This window comes from Pleurodeles waltl, chromosome 6 (assembly GCF_031143425.1).
Source record: "Pleurodeles waltl isolate 20211129_DDA chromosome 6, aPleWal1.hap1.20221129, whole genome shotgun sequence".
Lineage (NCBI taxonomy): Eukaryota > Metazoa > Chordata > Amphibia > Caudata > Salamandridae > Pleurodeles > Pleurodeles waltl.
Window position 1 is genome coordinate 849,128,941 of NC_090445.1, and position 21,734 is coordinate 849,150,674.

Below are 21,734 nucleotides of genomic sequence, written 5' to 3' on the forward strand. Positions count from 1 at the left end.
TGTCAGTCACTGCAAGGAAACTCCTTCTCTTCATCTTATTAATTATCAATGAAAATAATGATTTTTGTTTAAAGAAGATCAGTGATGCTGTTAAGGTCAGGGCCAATATACATAAAATAAAATAACACGTTTTGTTGAAAGCTTGACACTGAGAAGGCCTCTACTGATCTTCCTCTGAGAAGTATTCCATTTTGCTAGCTTAGTTTTGCCACTGCAAAAGGGGAGCAGCAACATGTAAGTCAGTCTTGACCAACATCCCAAAATGAGATGTCCAGTATGAATTGTTAGCCATGTCCCTTGTAAGTCGTTGCACAAGTAGTATCTCATCAGAATGCACCTAAACCATTATCCATCAGCAGCTTGGCCTGCTTGGTTCTGTACAGAAGAAAACCCACAGCAGAAGTCTAATAATGAATGATTGAACAGAAACTGAGAATAACCAAGATCCGGAGGGGAGGTGGCATGCAAAGTTTCAAATAGGTTAACACCAGCCACAAATGTTTTGTGTGAAAGGCCTGAGGGAGGTACTTATGAAATTTGTGGTGCAGGGCAGCGCAGCAAGTCACCTTGCTGTGCTAACCTGGGTCACAGGGAAAGGGCATGAATGCACCGTATTTATCCAATAGGGCACATTCCTGCCATTTTCCTTGCACTGGTGCCATTTTGGCAGTGTAGAGCCAATGTAGGCACCCTTGCACCATGGTGCATGGGTGCCTTCATTATAATGAGGTTTGGTTTTGTGCAGGAAGGGGCACCTTCCTGCATAAAAACAATCCTGAGAGGCTTTTTTGTCTTTCTACGACTGCTTCAAAATGCAGCACACATAGGAAGAGAAAACAAGGAAAGAAGTAAAGCTATTTCTCCATGTTACGCCTCTCCTGGGGAGGCATAAGATTTTGGGGCATTCCCAGGTTTACAAGTCCTTGTAAATCTGGGATTGCATCAAAAAACAATGGGAGTTGCGTGGGAACACCCACGCAAAGCTCAAGGAACGCCTCCCATGTGCAGAGTAATGCAACTCAGTGATTTGTGCTGCATTGCATCACTCCAGATTTTTTAAGCCATTCAAATCTACACAAAGTGGTTTTGTGTGGCTTTAAAAATCTGATGCAAGCATGATGCAAAGCTTTCATAAATATGACCCCCAAGGCCCTCGTTATGAGTATGGGGGGGTCAGCGTACTGCTGCAGTGAAGTTGGCAGCTGCACCGCCGTGGGCCCGGTAGTGAAAGCCACCATAATACAAGTTCTGTGCAGAACACAGACAAGTCACCGTTTGGCTCGCCACAGCGGAAGGGCTGGTGCACCAGGCAGCAGCCATCGCCAGCCTGGCAGTCAGGCAGCATCCCATGACCACATTACGAAGTTGCACACCAGCAGGATTTCCAGGGCAGAACCATTGCCATGAAAAGCTTGGCGGAAAGGAACAATATACAGGGAACACTTACCTTCAGGAACACAGGCACTTCTGTAGGCACCATGGCACACAAATTGCAGCTCCTTCCAATCCTCTACCTGGCCCTGCAACTCCCGGAGCAGCGACGGCGAGCACAACACCAACCGTAAGTACACCAGCCTAGCACACACTGGAGGGAATCACGTTAGTACACACACACAACACACGGGAAGCCTTGCCCACACACACATGCAAACAAACACCTTTATCAACACACACACACACCAATACCAACAACCACCACACATACATGGTGAATGAAAGCCAGGACTAGGTAGGTAACAATGACACCAACGGTGTAGTGCCGCATAAATATAATATATTGCAAAAATGTGCAATAACAAATGTACATACGGGCCCAAGGGCCAGTCCAAAATTTATAGTGCCCTGAGCACACTGGGCACAAGATGACGCCCAAACTTGACTCCTGACTGCAAAGTGCAGACCTCCACAGGGCAGGGGCACCAATGGGGAATGCAGGCACCTCAGGAGTGGGTCTTTGGGCTTGGAGAGGTGGGTCCTTCCTTCTGGGCCTGAAAGGGGGCCCTTTAGGAGTGCCCTTAGATGGGGGGGTCTCTGGGCTTGCCCTTGGATGGGGCTTAGCAAGGGGGGTGGGTATGGACTTGGCCTTGGAAGTGGAAGGAGTGGGCTTGGCCTGGGAAGAGGTGGGAGTGGGCTTGGGTTTGGTAGCAGGAGCAGTGGACGTGACAGGGGAGGAAGTGGCAGATGATGGAGGGGAGGGGGCAGTGGCAGACTGGGATGCGGATGGCTGGGGCAGAGGAAGGGTAGCGGGGCACTTGGGGGAAACAGGCACTGGGTCAGTGGTGTGGAACAGGGAAAACTCACGGAGGAAATGTTTTTGGAGAACATATGGGAGGTCACTGGAAAGACGTTTGGGAGTGGAGGGAGTGGGTATGGTTGTGAGTTGTGAACGTGGATGTGCCATGGGTGCAGGTGCGTTGGTGGATGAAATATGTGTGCTGGGGGACTGTTGGGTGGGTGAGTTGGTGCGTTTAGATGTACTGGGAGGAGGTGGGGAAGAGATGCAGGGAGATGACAGGGGGGAGGTGTGAGTGTATGTTGGGGTGGTCTCTGCAGGTATGGTGGATGTGCTGCATGTGAGTGTGTTGATAGTTGTGATGTCTGCACCAGTGGTGTATGGGGTGCATGAATGAGGGTCAGAAGATGTGGTGATGGTGGCAGTGAGGGCACATGTGGCAGGAAAAGTGACTGATGTGATGCTGACTGCAGGTGTGAGTGTTGTGTCGACTGTGAGGGGGGAGGTGGTTGGGGAGTCAGTGCAGGGTGTGGATGTCAACATGACTGCATGTCTGCATGCGTATATTTAGTGTATGCATGGCGGTGGTGGCATCTGTGGTGCTTATGTTTGTCCTTGCGTACCGTGTCTGTGGGTGGATGTGGCTGTATGTGGGTCAGTAGGTGTGCCTTGGACGGGTGAGGGGAGAGGGATGTGGGATTGGGAACAGGTAGCTGTAGGGGGGACAGAAGAAGGGATACTGGCTGCCGTCAACGAGGAGGCCCTCAATGAGGAGGCCAGAGCCTGAAACGATCTATGTAGACCAGACAGGGCACCGTGAATGCCTTCCAGGAACGCAGGGCACTGTTGCATCAGGGATGCCAGTCCCTGAATGTCATTCTCAATAGTTGTCTGCCCCACAGAGATGGACCTCAGGAGGTCAATAGCCTCCTCATTCAGGGCAGCAGGGCTGACTAGGGCAGGGGCAGAGGTGCCTGCGGCAAAGGAGATGCCCACCCTTTTGGGTGAGCGGGCACAGCAACTGGGTGGGGAGCTACAGGGAAGGCTGTGCTGGTAAGGGGGATGGTGGACAAGGATGGTGCTGGGGTGGTCTCCGACGGGTCTGCCACCATCATGGAGCCGCCATCGGAGAAGGAATCTGAAGATGTAGTGGTCAATCCGGCCTCTCCTGTGGCACTCCCCTCGCCTTCCGCCCTACTGGTCCCCTAGGCTCCGCTGGTGTCAGCCTCTCGGGTCCCGTGGGCTGCAGCTTCCCCACTCGCTGGTGCCCTTTCTCCTTTACCAGATGATGCTGATGCACACAAAAACAGAGGAGGACAGGGAGGGAGAGAGAGAGAGATAGGGGGACAGGGTGCAATCGGTCAATGCCAGCACAACAGTCACACAGGGTAGAACAGCAGCATTTGATGCCATGCCATGATACCTTATGCCCACCTTTGAACATCCTACAACTTGGGAACGCCATGGGAGACCGCAACAATGAACATGCCAACCGCTGATGGTCTGACTGATGCAAACATCTACATGAGGAGTGTCATACCCGCCACACCTGTCCAGTACCTGCCCTCTACCTATGGCCGTTGAGACAAGCATGCACAGGACTGGTTACCCAACAGGATCCTACATGGCTAGTTGGCAGGCCCCCTTGGCTATTTTCGAGAAGCACTGTCACCACTTGGTGCACCCACCCCAACATACATGCAGTGCCTGCAAGCTGATTGAGGTCATGGATACACCCCTGCACAGTGGTTGGCCAGGACCAATCACAATCCCCTGACACCCCAGCTCTGAAGATCCAGTTGCCATGTGCTGGCAAGCAGATCTAGCAAGTAGGTGGCCACACTGTTTTTCATTGAAGGAGTCTGCCCCGCTACCACTGACTGCATGGCATTACTAACACCTGTGATGTCAATCCTGCTCACATGGACACAACTCATAGTGGACATCAGTGTATCTAGCATCCACGCCACAGCTACCCAATGGTGCCCACCCAGAGCCACCATGTCAACACATGACGCAAGAGAGAGTGAGTTCTTACCCCCATGTGGCTGCTGTGCTGCCCTCAAGCACCCACCCACCTCAGGGTAGGCCACCGCCAATATGCGGGCCATTAGGGGGTCAGGGTCCGATGGTCACCCCTTCCTCGTTGGGAGGACGCCCACAGCTGGGCCTCCGCAGTCTTCAGGGCCCAGGGTCTCAGGTCCTCCCACTGCTTTCTGCAGTGGGTGGTCCGCCGGGCATCCGAGGGTCCGCACTTGCACACCAAATCCCCTTCTTCTGATGGGCGCTGACCTGCATGGGTAACACAGACAGAAGAACACAGTCATGTAGGTTGCCCCATACAACTGTCCACACAGAGGCAGGACCCAGTCCACAAGCCACTCTAACTCTTCCTGGGTGAAACCTGGGGCCTTGTCTCCTGCAGGGTGCTGCATCTTGGCTACCAGAGTCAGTACACAGCAGCACACGCAGTGGAGGTCCTCAGTGCACAAGGTTCAGGATTCAAGTGAGCATGAGCACATGAAATAGCGGTCAGAGCTGCCCCGGACATCACCGTCACCACAGCTGGCGATCACCATTGGCTCCTGCCTCCCATTGGCAACAGTGTGAGCCAATGGTGAGTAGCGGGGCGGTCGTGACAGCCTACTGCCATGACGTGTTACGCCGGTGGGATGATCTCACTTCCACCTGTCCCATGGAAGCAGACAGGCGGCAACATTATCCAGACCTATCGCCTGAACTGTGTAACCATCATGGAACTGGTGACCCAGTTGGAGTCGGATCTGTTGCCTGCCATTGGTCATCCCAATGCCATCCCTCCCACAGTGCAGATGTTATCAGTACCCCACTACCTTGCGTCAGGTTCCTTGCAGGTCACAGTGGTCCTCGCAGCTGGGGTATCACAGCCCATGTTCAGCAAAGTCCTGAGGGATGTACTGTTTTCCCTGATGAAACATATGTGCAGCTACATCCGGTTCCCCAGACGTGCAGAATTGCCAACTGTCAAAACTGCATTCTACCATGTGGCACACGTCTCACCTGTGATTGGGGCCGTTGATGGCATCCACATTGCCCTGGTGCCACCCAGGAGGAATGAACAGGTGTACAGAAACCACAAGAACTTTAATTCGGTCAATGTGCAGGTGGTGTGTCTCGCGGACTAGTACATCTCCCAGGTGACGGCCAGGTACCCAGGCTCTGTGCATGATTCCTACATCCCACGGAACAGCAGCATTCCACACATGATGGCACCATTGCAGAGGGACCAGGCCTGGCTTGTCAGTATGTATCCCAGCATAAATGTGGCCCTCTGGACTCTTGTGTCCCTGCCCTATTCCCACCCCGGTCTTGACATGCCCCTTCCCTCTATACACACAGGTGACTCTGGCTATCCCACCCTGCCCTGGCTCATGACACCTGTGAGGCATCCAACCTCAGCTGCAGAGGACCATTACAATTAGGCCCACGGTCGTACCAGACGGGTCATTGAGCGATGCTTTGGTCTGCTGAAGGCCAGGTTCCGGTGTTTGCATGTCTCTGGGGGGTGCCCTCTCTACAAACTACAGAAGGAGTGCCAGATCATTGTGGCCTGCTGCATGCTGCACAATCTGTCCCTGAAGCGTCACATACCATCGCTGGATGCAGAGAAGGGGGTAGGTATGCCAGTGGCTGATGAAGGGGACATGGGGAGTGGTGAAGAGGAGGATGATGTGGATGCAGCTGACTCCAGGGCTGAGCTGATTTGAGATTACTTCAGCTGAGATACATGTGTGTGTTAACTCTGTGTATGTGTCCTCTACAGCTGTCAGCCTTGTCCCTGATGCCACCAGTTGTCTGTGACCACTGACGCTATTGGTTGTAGCTCAGATTCTGAATGGGGGGGGGGTGCGGGGGTGGTATCACGTGTCCCCATGACTTAAGTAGCCACAGTATACAGATAAAGCTCATAGTTAGGCTGCTGTTGTGTTGGTGCACTGGTGCCATCAATGTGAATGTAATATGTTCCCTGAGCTGCTATTGCAGGTGCTATGTGTGCCACACAGGTTTGTTGCATGTGTGCAGCATCTATCATGGGATTTGACATTGGGTGGCAGTGCTACATTGTTGTTGGTGGCAGTGGATATGTGGTAAGGTCTGACTCAGGGTGCTGTGCGGGTTGGACCATTGGGTTGGTAAGTGTTGTTATTGTGTGTAGGTACTGGCCATATGGTTGTAGAAATGACTGGCATATCTGCAATGTATTCCTGTTCCTAGTGTGCATTTGTGTTGAGTTGGCATCTGTGATGCCTACAGTGATTGTTGTCCCTGTCTTGCTCTACTTTCAGGACAATGTTGTGGTGTTCTGTGGTCCCTGCTTGACCTGTTGCCTCCACTGACACATATCTCCAGCCAGTGCCTGCTACACGTCCATCTTCCTGGGATTTTGCTACCCCCTCTGTCACCCTCCCATGTATGTGCAGTTGTACAGGTATTGCCAGTTGCATGTGTACATAAATAGGTAGACATGAACTGTGCCCAATAGTTGTTTATTTGGTATGTACAAGTGTAGGGGGTAATGGGTGGGGTTATGGCGGCGTAGATCATCGGAAAGGTGAGTCCAGCTGTAGGTAGTCCGGCTCCAGTGTGCTGACCATGGGTAGACAGAGAAATGGGAGTGGACAGTCAACAGGGTGTCACAGTCAGACACAAGGGAGAATGTTTAGGAGAGGATCACTTCATAGCGGTGGTCGTGGTCTGGCCATCATGGCCGACTGTATGTCAAGTTGGATGTCTTTGCTTGCGTGGGGGTTCTTGAGCTACAGGGTTCGGGGTGCTGGTGTCCTGCGAGTCCTGTGGCAGAGCCTCCACGCCACTAGTTGTAGCTGACGTGGATAGCTGTGATGCGATGTGGCCAGTGGTAGGGGCCTGCTGGGAGGTGGTGGACTCCTGAATGACATTGGTCAGGTCCTATGGAGGCCATGGTGGTGTTTTGGGCCTGCCACTGCTGCATGGCCTCCTAATGGTATTGTCCCTGCAGCCGATGGGTCTCCTGCACAGTAGCGAGGATTTGGGTCACTGTGTCCTGGGTGTACTGGTATACACCCATGACTTGGTTGAGACCCTCCTGGGCAGTCAGTTGGTGTGGCTGTCCTGACCCTTGGCTCACGGTTCCCCTCCCAATACCCCTGTTCCCCTGTGCCCCTGGCACAGTTTGCCTATTGTCAGTAGCAGCATGGCCTTCATTGGCTAGGGTGGGTGCCCTTGACTCTGCCCTCTCTACTATAGGGCACACCTCTGATTGATGGGTCCCTGGGGCTGAGATTTGTGGTTCAGAGTCTGGCTGTGGTGTTGTTGCCACATGGGTAGGGTCTTCCGGTGTGTCCAGGGTGGATGTTCCGCTGGTGACCCCAGATGGCCCCGCAAAGTTGTCCGCATCCAGACATCTAATGGGGCCTTCATCCTGGGGAGGGCTGTCTGCGCCTGGAATTCTCTGCAGGGTGTCAGTGGCAGGGGTACCTGTGGATGGATATGGTAGATGTAAGTTGTGTGACTGTAGTTGTTATGTTCCCTGTTGTGATGTAAGCAGTGGCTTGACTGGCTTCCCAGGGCTGTCAATGACAGCTTCTGCACTGCAGACATTGCTTTGGTTAGGATTGTGGATGCTGTGGGTCTTCACAATGTGGTTGACATCCATGCATTAGGGGTGTGTGTGTAGGGATGGTGGGAGTGGGGTGGGGTAACATGCAGAGGAGGGACATGTGATGTTTGGGACGGGGGCAGTGGGGTGGGTTGCAGTGGATTGGGGAGTGGTGGGGGGCCATGCTGAGCATGGGTGGTTGATGTATGGGGGTAATGCTGACTTCCCAGAGTCAAGCTCTCCGCTGATGCCAGTCAGGCCCCCGGGATGCAAGATGTCCAGGACCTTCTCCTCCCAGGATGTCAACAGAAGGGGAGGAGGTGAGGGCCCACTTCCAGTCTTGTTTCTGGCTATCCTCTGTCTAGACGCAATGGATCGGACCTTCCGCCTGAGGTCGTTCCACCTCTTTCGGATGTCCTCCCTTGTGAGTGGGTATGTGCCAACTGCATTGACCCTGGTGATGATCCTCTGCCACAACTCCTTCTTTTTGGCAATGGATGTTTGCTGTATCTGAACTCCCATGAGCTGTGACTCTACTCTGATGATCTCGTCCACCATAACCTGCAATTCATTGTCAGCGAACCGGGGATGCTTCTGGCATGACATGCCGTGGGGTGGGTATTTGTTGTGCGTGTCAGGTTCAGTGTGGGGTGTATGTGGATGTTTGGCTGTATGTGCTGGCGGGCTGTGGTGTTGATTTGTGCAATGTGTGCTGTGTGATGTTTGTTTGCTGTGTTTGGGGTATGCTACGTCTCCAAGGTGGCTGTGGCTGACCTCATCTGTCGCAAGGGATTGTTGGTGGGGGGTGTTATATGGTGGCACGGTCAGGTGTGTGTATGGTTATCAGGTGTGGGTTATTTGAACTGGCCAATGTGGTGTTGGTTACTTCCTGCAGTGCATTTTTGTCCGCCGCGGTGCGAACCGCCAGCATTGTCCACTGTGCATGTTCTGCTGTGCTGGAGGTTGTGGCGGGCCGGAGGTTGATCAGTCACTCTTGTGCCGTGGGTTTCCCTGGAGGTGTTGACTTTGTGGCTGTATTTGGGCAGTTGGTGTTTTGTGACTCGTAATACGGCAGTCGCTTTACTGCCACCACTGCCGGTATGGTGGCGGCATTTCACATGGCGGTCTTGCCCCAAAACCACCAAACTCATAATGAGGGCCTAAACATCCAGAGAACTTTCTTCAGTAGTAGGAATAGTATATTTCTACCATTAATTACAATCATTGCAAAATTGATGAAACATTCATAAAATAAATCAGCTTCTGCTTCCAAAGTATCAAGAACAAGACTTTATATGGAGTATGCCCTGCCGGATCACCTTTTGTGCATTTAAAGAGAGTTAAGTAAATAATGCTGTGTACTATTTGCCCCAGATCAGCCCAAAAGGTCTGCCCAGTGGATATTTTACATTATAAACTGAGACATCTCTGAACCTCTTAGTTACTTTTATCAACATTTTCATTTGATACTCCTCATTGAAACAATCCATTATCCCTCCTCCACATCAATAAGCAACAATATACCTAGGACACCCTACTAAACTTCCATCACATTGCAGGCTTACAATGGATCTCCAACAGGCAGTAGGAATTGGTCACTAGACAACTCCATTCCCTGAAACAGACAACATTATTGATTCCAGGCAATTTTGATTACACCACAATCACAGGAGAAACAGCTCTAAATATACCACCTTTTCAGCTCTTATGCAGAAAATACCTGAGTCTTCATGTGAGTCACAGGAGACAGCAATTAAACCACAGATGTTGTTTCGAAGAGTCTCTAAGCAATGGGCACCTGGATGGGCACAAAAGCTTTAAAATTATTGGCTCCAAGTACAAAACATGTACTTAGGCTGCCCCATCCGTTAAAGATATGAACTAAATTTTCCTGCTCCAAATGTCTTTGAGAAAATTGTGTTCATCAAAGCCAGTGCCACAAACCCAAGCACCACCTATGAGGCAGACCTCCGCCTAAACTCAAAAGCTGGTGAAGTGATTAAATCCACGGACAACCAAATAAAATTCTTCAAAAATATTCTTCGGACCATTCCACCTGATAACCACCACATGGTGTTCGCGCACTAGTGAACCTGTGCCATTATGGCAATCCACTATACAGTGACTTGCAATCTTACTAATTAGTGCACTACAAAAATAATAAAAAACTGCTGTTTGATTTCTTTAATTTTGCACAGAGATCAAATAATTACACAACATCTCTGAGTCCTATACTATTATGCTTACCTGACAGATGTCTAGATAGCTCCATGTGTTTCTACCTGCAGAACAAAACAAAGTACTACTGCACCCACCAGACAGTTCCGATCTGATGGACACCACAGCCTAATGGTCACAAAATTAAAAGGCGAGAGCAGAGGAGAAAGACACTTCTCAATAGATGGCGCTCGCTTGTGGTATGAGTTTCCCCTCATTATTGACAGCTCACTTAGCCTCTTAACTTTGAGAAAAGAATCCCTAAACTATAATACTGATCACTTCTGATCTCATTACACCACACCCCCACCACCACAGCTGAAACTTATTTCCCATCTCAGTTCTCTTCCACATCACTTCACAAGATGTTCTTCCTTATCTCAAAATGTAAAAAACTATTGGGTTATGCACTATACGCTATGTAGAATAACCATAATAAATAAAAAAATGTGTTGGCACAAACTATCATAATGTTTTTCCCTACTTTTGTATTCTAGGCATGGTAAGCTACAGTTTAAATGATTTATTTTTCAAGCACTATAGTCAACTAGATTCATGTTATACTTCAGTCTTCATATCTCGTTTTTCATCGTTCTATTTCATAACTATTCAACTGTATGTTTTTTAGCTGGACCATCATTCTTTAATTCTACCTTTGTGATCAATCAGTTACCAAATTACTGAACGCTGGCACAGTTTACGAATCCACTGTTTGTAATTATAGCCTTATATACCAGCCATTAAAGGCCCGCTCCAGCGTTAAAGGGTTGAACCGAAGGTGAGGGCTGTTGTGTTGGCATTTACTGCCTCATGGCAATTGCCATGACACTAGAATTGTGGGGGAGAAATGGTTCTATGTTCTACGGGGAGAGACGGAGGCGGTTGACGGAGATATATGAAGAATGGCCTGTTCTTAATGTAATCGGCAAGATAATAAAGGAATGAAACACTAGATGGCGATCTGCTGCAACTTATTCTGAGGGAGATCAAACACAACAAGGGCCTTTAACAAGAGAGCAGGACATTAATGGCTGGTACAGTTCAGCTACGAAGGGCTATAAGACTAGTAGAATATTCCGCCACTAGAGGGCACAATGTTCTAAAAAATACAACAAGGGCATCACAGGGCCTGAGGGGATTGGAATCCATGAGGCCTTTGTTTACCATTATTGCTGCTGTGTGAAAAACATTGAAATATTGGAGTTCCGGGCTCTTACAAGCCATTAGACGCCCAGAGCACACCATTGTCTTCAATGGAGCTCCGAACATTCCAGTGTTCTAGTTTATTTTTATCTCTGCCTCACTAGCCCTCATATAGCCTTAGAGCCTGCCGTAATGTGCTATACCAGCCATTAAAGGCCTGCTTCAGTGTTCTTCAGCTCAGGCCTTTAACAAGGGAAGGAGACTTTAATATAGCCTTAGAACCCGCCATAGCCGGCTCTACCAGCTATTAAAGGCCCGCTCCCGTGTTAAAGGCCCGAGCTGAAGGTGAGGGCCTTTAACAAGGGAGAGGGTCTTTAATAGCGGCAGAGCCCGCTACAGCGGGTTCTAAGGCTATTAGAACATTTTGCCATTAGAGGGCAGAATGTTCTCCTAAATAAAGCAAAGGCTCCACGGAACCCGAGGGGATCAAAATCCCCTCAGGCTCCGTGAGGCTTGTTCACAGCTCCTGCTGTGAACAAAGAAGACTAGAATGTTGGCGCTGCGGGCTTTTAACGGCCAGTAAAAGCCCGGAGCACTCCATTGTTTTCAATGGAGCTGCCAACATTCCAATGTTCTAATTGCCTGTATATCCCAGCTATGTAGGGCTATAAGGCTACTAAAACATTCTGCACTAGAGGGCAGAGTGTTCTAATATAGCCTTAGAACCCGCTGTGGAACACCACATATACACTAGATACATTTCAAGTATGTTGCTACATTCATAAATTTGTGTTTTTCACAGAATGATTAATCAATTAGAAGTTAATTGCTTAGAAGATAAAACTTGGATTAAGCTTGGAACGATTATTCTTGAGCTCAAAATTTTTGTATAATTTTTCAAAAATCACAGTATTTTTTTAAATTGAGATGCCCAGGCAAAATCTCAAGTTTTAACTTTTACCCTATTGCTAAATGCTTGTCTGTAGCCTTCCGACTTCCTTTTTCTTTTTTTTTATTCACAGCGGAGCACTCTCCCATAAATTAACCATTTCCCTTTTCTTTTATAACTTTAACTATACCTTTACCTTTTATAGTAACCAGTTCCCTTGAAACGTACCAGTAATGTACACTATTTTTTTCATCCAGTGTTTTTTATGTCATGATTTTATTACCTTGGTGTTTTTTTCACTCCTGTAATTATTCAGCAAAAGGGAATGCCAGCTACAAAACGTAGGTTCTTTTAAATTGAAAGACAGGAAAAACTATCAAGAAAACTAAAACAGTGAACATTTGTGCAATGCAATATCTCCTGTTCTTGAGTAAAGAGCAATATATTTGAAAGACTGTAACTAAATTTATAAACATAATATGTGAATTTGCACTCCAATGTACCTATATTAATTCACTTTTTTAAGGGTTTGGGCTTTCCCTTGGTGTTAGGAAAAGGGGACATTTGGAATTTATCTGCCTTTGTACTTTTTCTTCAACATTCTTGTTAGGTTACACTAGACCAAATGACACCTGCACCGGGAAGCCAACTTAAATTAACTTGCTACAGAAATATGAATAAACATAAGTTTTGTTCTCCCAGAAGAAGTGAATCTTAATACTGGGATAGTAAACCTGTTTACTGGTTTTGAAATATGAGTAGGTGATTATGAAATGTTTTGAGTGTTCAATAACTTAATACCCATATCTAACTACGATGAACCATTCTAAGTAATTGCTGGGCTTTAATATAATATTTTCCAATGCAGATTGTGCTTCCTGTCTGCTGTGTTGAAATTAACAGACATTATTAACACACAAGTTCTTTAGATAATATTTATCTTAAGGTAGTTTCTGGTCCAGTCACATGAACTAAACTGAAGCTAGGATTAAACATGATGCCATTGACAAATAATCCTACATAGAAGCACGCGGTTAGTGATGGGGCTGTAGATGGAGTTGCTACTCTAATAGATGCAACTATCAATCATCAAATGGAGCACAACATGAAGTGATGGTTAAATGGTGTGAGGGACCTCCTCTCCTTACCTTCTGACAAGATTCAATAAATTCTTCAATTGTTACTACGCCATCTTTATTTCTGTCCATTTTCTGGAAAAAGGAAAACATGCTTTTCAAAGTTTGATATAAAGCCAAATACAAAAAACAGATATAACTAGTAAATGTGTGGGGATGAATCACAATTCCTTTTTGCCTTGGCCAGCAGCGACTCCCTCCAGTGGCCTGCTTAAGACCTGATGTCACAAATTACATCAATGATGACATAAAGATCACATTACCAAGGACATTAACAATGACTTTCAATGGTAGGAAGCCACCTGCAGGCGATATGTAAATCTCTACAAGCCCAAGAGTGTTTGAGTATTCACATACTTTAGGTTTCTTAATCTGGTCCTTCAAGATTACATATACCATTAGAAAACAGACACATCACCTAGATGTAACAGAGGTCCAGGATCTTATCTTTATCCTGAAAGTGACAAATCTTCTAGCTGTGTCATTTCATTTCTCTAGCATTTGGAAAATCCATCATTTTATCTTATATTTTTTTTCAACCACCTAAGTTTAATTGTGAGAGGGGCCAGTATAAATATGTGTGGGTTTCAATAGGTACTTCTAAATTTAAGGTTATTTCTCAAAGATTTGAACCAGACATCAGTGCATTCTGACTTAGCAGAAACATTGGCCCTCATTATGATAATGGCCGTAAATACCACCTACCTCCACGGTGATGGCCGCCAAAAGACCGACGCTGTGGCAACCTACTGTACACCATATAATGACTATAGCCGGAAATCCACCAGAAGGCTGGCGGAATTGCAGCTACGGTAATGGTGGCGGATGGCGGTAAGGTGCCAGTAGAACGCTGCTGACCGTATCATGACACATGATATGGCCTGGCCGTGTTCCGTGTTCAGTGTGTGTGGGTGAGCGTGTGCATGGATGTATACATGCGTGGGTGAATGAGGGTATACGTGTGTATGTCTGTGTGTGTATGTTGGGGGGCAAAAGGGGGAGGGTGGGAGAGGACTCTGGGGAGGGGGAGGGAGGCAGTGGAGACCCCTATCAGGGTCGGGGAATGAATTCCCTGGCACTGATAGTGCCTACCACCATGGTTTTCATGGCAGTAAAAAAGCCACGGAAACCTTGGAGGTGGGTGGGGTTATATTCCAGCCCGGCGGTCATTACTGCCGTGGTAGTCGGTGTGTTACATTGGCAGTTTGGCTTTTGCCAAACCGCCAATGTCATAATATGGCAGTATGTACTGCTAGCCTGTTGGTGGTACTACTGCCACTATAGCACCGACCGCCAAGGTCCTAATGAGGGCCATTATGTCTTATAGAGTAGGCTAATCAAAGATTGAGTGGGAGTCCCATCAATATAGCTTACTGTGCAATTATACCATAATTTACCTTGATATAGAGGTCTTATCTACAGTAGGAAACAACCTGTTTAAGGTTGAGTGGAGTACTGCCAGGGGACTTGAGATAAGACATAAAATCTAAACTAGGCTGCTCTTGTTGTACAGTGCAGCCTTGAAAATGCGGGCATTTATGGCTAAGTAGAGGCCCATGTGTCTTCTAAAAAAGTGTACAACTGATTCATCAGAAATTCAGACTGGGTTGGAACTTTTAAAAAGTGTTTTTGGACTTGAGGTCTCCAACTGTTCAAGAAGCAGCTTCAGACCACGGAAGACTTCACATTTGTTACTTACCTCAAAGAAGACCTGTATTTCACCTTTCAGTGAACAGAATGGAAATAAGCAATTGTGGACAGCTTTCACAAAATCAAGTGCAATGTCATAACACCAGTATTGTTATGAATGATGCTTTTTGCAGTGGCCCTTACAAAATCAAAGTATAATTGATGAGCAGTGCATCGGGGGAGATGAGATGCACATCTCACCTTAATTGATGAAGTTAGTGGTGTTTAGGAATTTTAGGATAACAATAACACCCTTTCAACTGCCTTTTTAGGGAAATGTGTTTCTGTATTTAAAACATTGTTTTGTTTTGTTAGTATACAGCCATAACCTTCCTGTACAAAGTGTTTCCATTGGAAACATGTTTTCTTACTGTAACATACCTTGACCCCTGGCCAAATTATCGACATGGCACAGGCTGCAAGAAGTTACCTTTGACAATGCTCTGCAGCCAAGGCATTTAGGGCATGTCCTTCGGCTACACCAATGGAAGATATGGGTTCATGGAATGCCATTTGCCTTTATTGTGTACCAAATTCCGCGTATGTCAGAGGCCACATGGCTGTTTTTAGACTGAATCATACTCCAAGTCCCACAGCCACTAGACACCACAGTGCATGGTCTTCATTTGTGCCCAGGTGGGTGAGGACTTTGGTTGTGCCTTTTTATCATACTCAACTCTGATTCCCTTAGCCTCCACTGCTCCCAGAACATGGCCTTCAACCAAAGTCCACATCCTACACTGACTTCCCTCGTCTGAAGTGCCCTTGTCTTAGGACAATGTCCAATGGGCTCTGGATAGACACAGGACATGGACATAGCTTTTGGTCATATCCGTCAGCAACTAAGGGCCAGATGTAGGTAAGTTTTCGTTTGCGACTTGTAATTTGCGAGTCATAGCGACTCGCAAATTGCAACTCGCAAACGTGCATGCAGAAAGGTGTCTCAGACACCTTCTGCGACTCGCTATGGGGTCGCAAAGACCCACCTCATGAATATTAATGAGGTGGGTCCCAGTTTGCGACCCCATAGCGAGTCCATGCACTCACAGGGATGGTGGCCTGCTGGAGACACCAGACCACCATGTCCGTGACTGCTTTTTGAATAAAGCAGTTTTATTTTTATTTTTGCAGCCCGTTTTCCTTATAGGAAAACGGGCTGCAAAAAGAAAAAATTCCGAAACCATTTGGTTTCGGTTTTTTCAGAGCAGGGAGTGGTCCAGAGGACCACTCCCTGCTCTGAAAAAATATTTTTATTGACATTCACAAAGGGGAAGGGGTCCCATGGGGACCCCTTCCCTTTTGCGAATGAGTTACCATCCACTTCAGGTGGATGGTAACTGTGAGTTGATTTGCGACCGCATTCGCGGTCCCAAAGCAACTCAGCATGGCAATGCGGTCACAAATAGGAAGGGAACACCCCTTCCTATTTGCGAGTCGCAGCCTCAAATTGCGAGTCTGTACCGACTCGCAATTTGCGGTTGTGCATCACGTTTGGCCTTTTGCGCCTCGCAAACTGCGTTTTTCGCCGTTTGCGAGGCGCAAAAGGCTTCCTACATCTGGTCCTGGATGTTTTTCTGACCGCAAATAAAGACTACAGGGATCTGAACTATTATTTACTTTAGAAAAGGTTCACTAATGGGTTCTTAGTTTCATGAATTTCCTGTCACAGCTTGGGAACATCACATCTTGGTTTATTGCTTTTATGTTCATAAACAGGATTGTAAGAGTCATAAACCAGGCATAATTTATTTTTTCTTTAAAGCATGTTCACTACACCTCCAAGGTATCCATTTGCCCACCCAAGACGTGGAGCGCATTCCCTTTGGTCCAACACGCTCTTCACTCTGATGCATTCCTGGGGAATGATTTCTCAAAATGTGATTTGGTATCTAAAAATTGCTGGTAAATGTAATATTGCGCTGTTGCTAGGGGCACACCATGTATGAACGTTTTGCTGTTTAGCTCGAAAGAAGAGTCATCGTTTGGAAATCAAATACATTATTCTCTAGTCCTAGTTCCGCAAATATGCAAAATATGATACAACAATATAGCGCTGAGAATGATGTGCCCAGGGCTATAGTGCACATAGGGGGGTTAACAGTTCTATGTTGATGAAAAAACACGCCACCCGGTGCAATAATATGATCTTTCTTCTCTCATTAGATACTTTAGTAAACCACTCTGCCCATTTGCATTGTTTCACCTCTAAAGCAGCACAGAATTCCCCCTTGTTTATTTGTAATAGCTTGAGTCCCAGACATAAGCACCAGCTTTACACTCCATTCTTTAAACACAGAAAAAATTACCTGCATGGCAGTGCTTAATTTGTAAATAAAGAGGTGTAGATGCTCAAAGCCATCTCTTAAACATGAGGCTGCTGTAATTAAATCTGCCAGCACTGAATTTTGAAGCAGCGTAATCCTGAAGCTATCGCGGGCCTCTTCAATCCATTTACGGCCACCCCTGCCCCTTCAGCTCATCCTGCAACTTTCTACTTTCTCCCTTCATGACGCTTTTTAGTTTTTCCTTCGTCCGTCTTTCCCATATGTGTCTTTTGCTCGCAGCAAATGCTTGAGGCATAACAAATAAGCCCCGGGCCTCACAAATAAGTGCCGGTGCTCAGCACCGGAAACAACAAGCACAAATTAAGCACTGCTGCATGGATATAAGTTATTTTTCATAGGAGCAGAACGAAAGAAGACCGAATGGAAATTCGGTGCTATGCATATCATCACATCTCATTGGAGTTTGTGGAAGAAAGTTCACAAGGTGAGAGGTTTCCTAATATAGGAAGCTCTTTGATAAGATGTGTAAGTTATGATTAAACCCACAGAGGCTATGATGCATTCACAAAATATATTCTATTCTGTGTTTGTTTTTTTCTTGAGCCAAACACCAAGTTCCTACAGTTGCAATGTTAGAGTGGAGTTTATTTCAATGTTTTCACTGAATGGCAAAGGACAACATCTTCAGATACTTGGCAAACTGGATTTCGGTCTTCAAAATGCACCACAAACGTGAAGCAAAAGAAACCCATATTAGCTGGAGTGGCTAGCAAGCAGAATCCAATGGTATTGCACATTGTGTTAAATGAAGCCCCCCTGCTCCGTACAGCAATATAAATAACACTTATTGCAGAGGAGCAGTGCATGAGCAATATAGTCCTGGCCCCTTGATGTACCTCTGTAAGAAAATTGTTGTCCGGAGATTTTCATTTTTGATTTATGTTTTAATTTCATTAGAGAAGTAATTTAGCTTGGGTACACATTGCTAATCTGGGACACTTTTTTCTTGACAACATTTTTAAAAATGGCGGATGTGTTGCAGTTATGATGTAATATTTCAGGAACCATGAAACCTATAAACTTCATTTTGATGTCAAAACATAGGTTTTGGGGGTCAAGTAGTCTTACAGAGACAAAAAATAACTTCTCAGAGCAAGCCTTCCACCATTTCCCAATATGGCAACTCAATAATGATGCGTTTTAACCATCATATTGATAATTTATTTTAATATTGTTTTTGTTTCAGGTTTTCCATTGATTCAAATTCGTAAAAATGAGCGAAGCAGGTGATAGCAGACAATCTTTACCTCCTGACAGAACGTTTCTAGCTACAAAAACTGAGGACTCCTTCAACAAAGAAAAATGGGTGGTATGCCATACTAATCCAAAAGAAAAGCCAATAGCAACTGGGGCTGAACCGAAGAAGTTTGAGATGCTGCCGAAATACGGCAAGATAAGGTTCATAAAAGAGTTAAACTGATGGGTGAAGAGGATCAAATATTTTATCATTATAACAACAAGCACTACAAGTTGTAGACAATGGAAAAAAGCCTGAAAAAATGTGTTAAAAATAGAGGAAACCAGTGAATCAAAAAAAAATCCAAGTTTTCTGAGAAAGCAATGATGACTAAACCCAATGCCCATCCACTTAGAAGATCAATGGCTACCCCTCATTCACCTCCAACATCTCATAAGAAAGCAGAGGATCTTCAATGTGTTATCTGTGCTTTAGCCAGCACAGGGGCCAAAGGGACTGATGAAAGAACAAAGTACCGAGTATTTCAGTCTCAAAGGGCCAACATGTTTTAACCTGCAGTTAGTTTCTTCCAAGATTAAGTTTTCAGCTGACAAGCTGATCTAAATAGCGAGGTGAATGTATATGCAGCAAGTTTGTATGCCCACCCACACTGCACGCGTGCATACATTCAAAAATATGAATGTACAATGACCTACCAGCAGCAACGTAACTGCCAACCGTCAGTTAAGTTTGCACTCTTTGAAAAAAGTAAATGAAGTTCTAAAGCCACATGAGTGCTGGCTATGGGTTAACACTCAGTGAAATTAGAGAAATAATTGTCAACATTAATGAAACTGTATTGATCGATATTAATGAAATTAAGATTTTTCTGGTGAGGATGTACAATGACAGAATTCGTTTTTGTCAGTCTAACAAAAAGAATGAGCCATTTATGGTGTACTAAGCTGATTTAACTATTGAAGTTCTTGTTGTCAAAATAAGATCACAGGATGCAGTAAATTCAGTAGGAACCATTTTAAGACACGTCCTGAAAGATTTAGATTTTGGACTTAATGACAACTTTTGTGATGGCTTAGAGCTCTTCAAATCATGAGTCAACAAGAATGCCTGATGTTGTCTTAACATTGTTTACAATATTTTACATCAGCAAAGCAAAACTGTTACAAACTAAAGTTCTTGAGTTTGGAACAAAATCGGGCAGCGTTGATGATGGCTTTGAAGATGTAAGCGAAGAAATGGAAGACATTCCCATGAACCGACAGGCTTTTGTTATGCAAATGTACTGTCTTTTTCAAAACATGTTTTATCAAATACATCACGGAAAAAAGAAAACTCAGCTACACATGATGACTGTCCACACAATCTATGACAAGTGCAAAAGTAGAGAGCTAATCACTTCAATAAATAGGATTGGTGTATCAATAAGTTATGACATAGTATGGAGCAGGAACTTGTTAGCAGCTCATGCTGTAAAATCTTGTGAATCGGACAACACACCACTTTACCAGGGAAGAATTTACAATTGCTGCTCCTGATAATTTTGATTTCAAAGCCAGCTCTTCTTCGTCTGGAACATCCAGCACACATGATACTGTCATAGTGCCTGTTCAAGACTGTATCAAGGAAGTGGCTGCTGGAAAACAAACTGTGTCACCTGTAGGCATAAACAAATAAAGCTTTAAACTTATAACCCAACTGCCTTGAGAACGTGTGCAAAATCACTACAAGCCATTAACACGTCCCAGTCTACCACAACGTTTCAAAGTGGCTGAGGGCATAGAACTTCTTCTACCTGATGCTGCGGTCTGCAAAGCTAATTTAACTGAATTTATCATCTTGCTTATTCGGTGCAGACTGAAGAATGAAGAAAAGCCAGTTCCTCTGTGGGTTGGAATTCATGCTCTGACCTCCCACTGAAGAAGGTTGGGTTTTTACTAATAATAGAATCTCCAGGCACAAAATTAACCACCATGTACACAGCTCTAAAAAATCTCAAAAAGGTGTGTGCTCAGCTTGAAGACCAACCATTTCTACCAATTTTCTGTGATGAAGGTGTTTTTATGAGCAATCCAATAGAATTTGATGGTCTTTATCCAATGATGGATGTTTTCCACATGAAAAAAGTTGGGTTGCAGTGTGTGAGAGGTTATCTCAGTGGATGTGGCATAGACAATGCACTTATTGAGGCTGAAATCTTTGGAAGCAAAACTGCCTAAAATGTATTGAGCGTAAGGTAACTCAGTGCTTAATGTGTGCGTGTTATTTACGGTGCAGAGCACCGGCACTTATTTTTGAGGGCCAGCACTTATTTTACTGCCTAAACCATGTACTGCAAGCAAAAGACACATATGGGAAAGACGGAGGAAGAGAAAAATTAAAAAGCGTCACAATGGGAGAAAGCTGAAACCTGTAAGAGTGAGCTGAAGGGGCAGGGAGTGGCTTTAAATGAATTGAAGAGGCCCAAGATGGCTTAAGGATTATGCTCCCTCAATATTCCGTGCTCGCACATATAATTGCAGCAGCCGCATGTTTAAGAGGAGAGCTTTGTACACCAGCACATTTTTATTCACAAATTAAGCACTGGCGTAACTCACTATGTTCGTTCGTTATAAGGTATGCTCATCATGTTTGAGGCTATAGAAACATTGTGTTGGAATGCTTTCTGGAACAAGAATGACAAATTAGGTTTTGCATATCTTATCTCAGAAGTGAACAAGGCTTAGGGTACACTTAATTCAAAAGACATTATGCAAAGCCAGGTAATGTTCAATACTCTCTTTTCAAAATCAGAAAGCCTGAAAATCAGGCTTGTAGAGTTTGTCAAAGAATGAAGAAAAATCTGAATTTTGCAAGTACTGGGGAACTGTTTTACACATTATAGCTCTAGTGAAAAACCTGGTACATGCTGGTCAGGAAGGTGAACGGGAGCTGCACATGAAGATTGTGGAGTCACTGATTACTGTGTTTCGTGAATTTAATTGCATAAACTACCTGAGATATGGGTCTTGATATTTGGAAAGAGTGAAGGAGCTAGAGGTGGGAAAAACCATACCTCTACAAAAAATCCATCCAAAGACATTTTCCGGTGAAAGACAGAGAGGGAAGGTTCAATGCTGTGGTTCCAGATATGGAACTGGAACAGACGATCTAGAGATCACAGAAAAACTCCAAGGGAATTGTTGGTCAGACACATGAACGCGAATATGTTGCTCAGTTGCAGGTAGTTTACCATGAAAGCCTTTCTATTTGCAATGTTTTTGGAAAGAT

At 45.6% G+C, this 21,734-nt stretch overlaps 1 protein-coding gene across 4 annotated transcripts in view; it reads right to left on the reverse strand.

Annotated features, from left to right (window-relative positions):
* The window catches only part of KCNIP2 (potassium voltage-gated channel interacting protein 2), a 1,298,474-nt gene that overhangs the window by 6,737 nt on the left and 1,270,003 nt on the right, over positions 1-21,734 (reverse strand). For all 4 annotated transcript variants that reach the window (XM_069239572.1, XM_069239574.1, XM_069239573.1 and 1 more), the window contains one exon: positions 13,248-13,310. In XM_069239572.1, the coding sequence (XP_069095673.1) occupies positions 13,248-13,310 (63 nt within the window). The remainder of the gene's footprint in view (positions 1-13,247; positions 13,311-21,734) is intronic.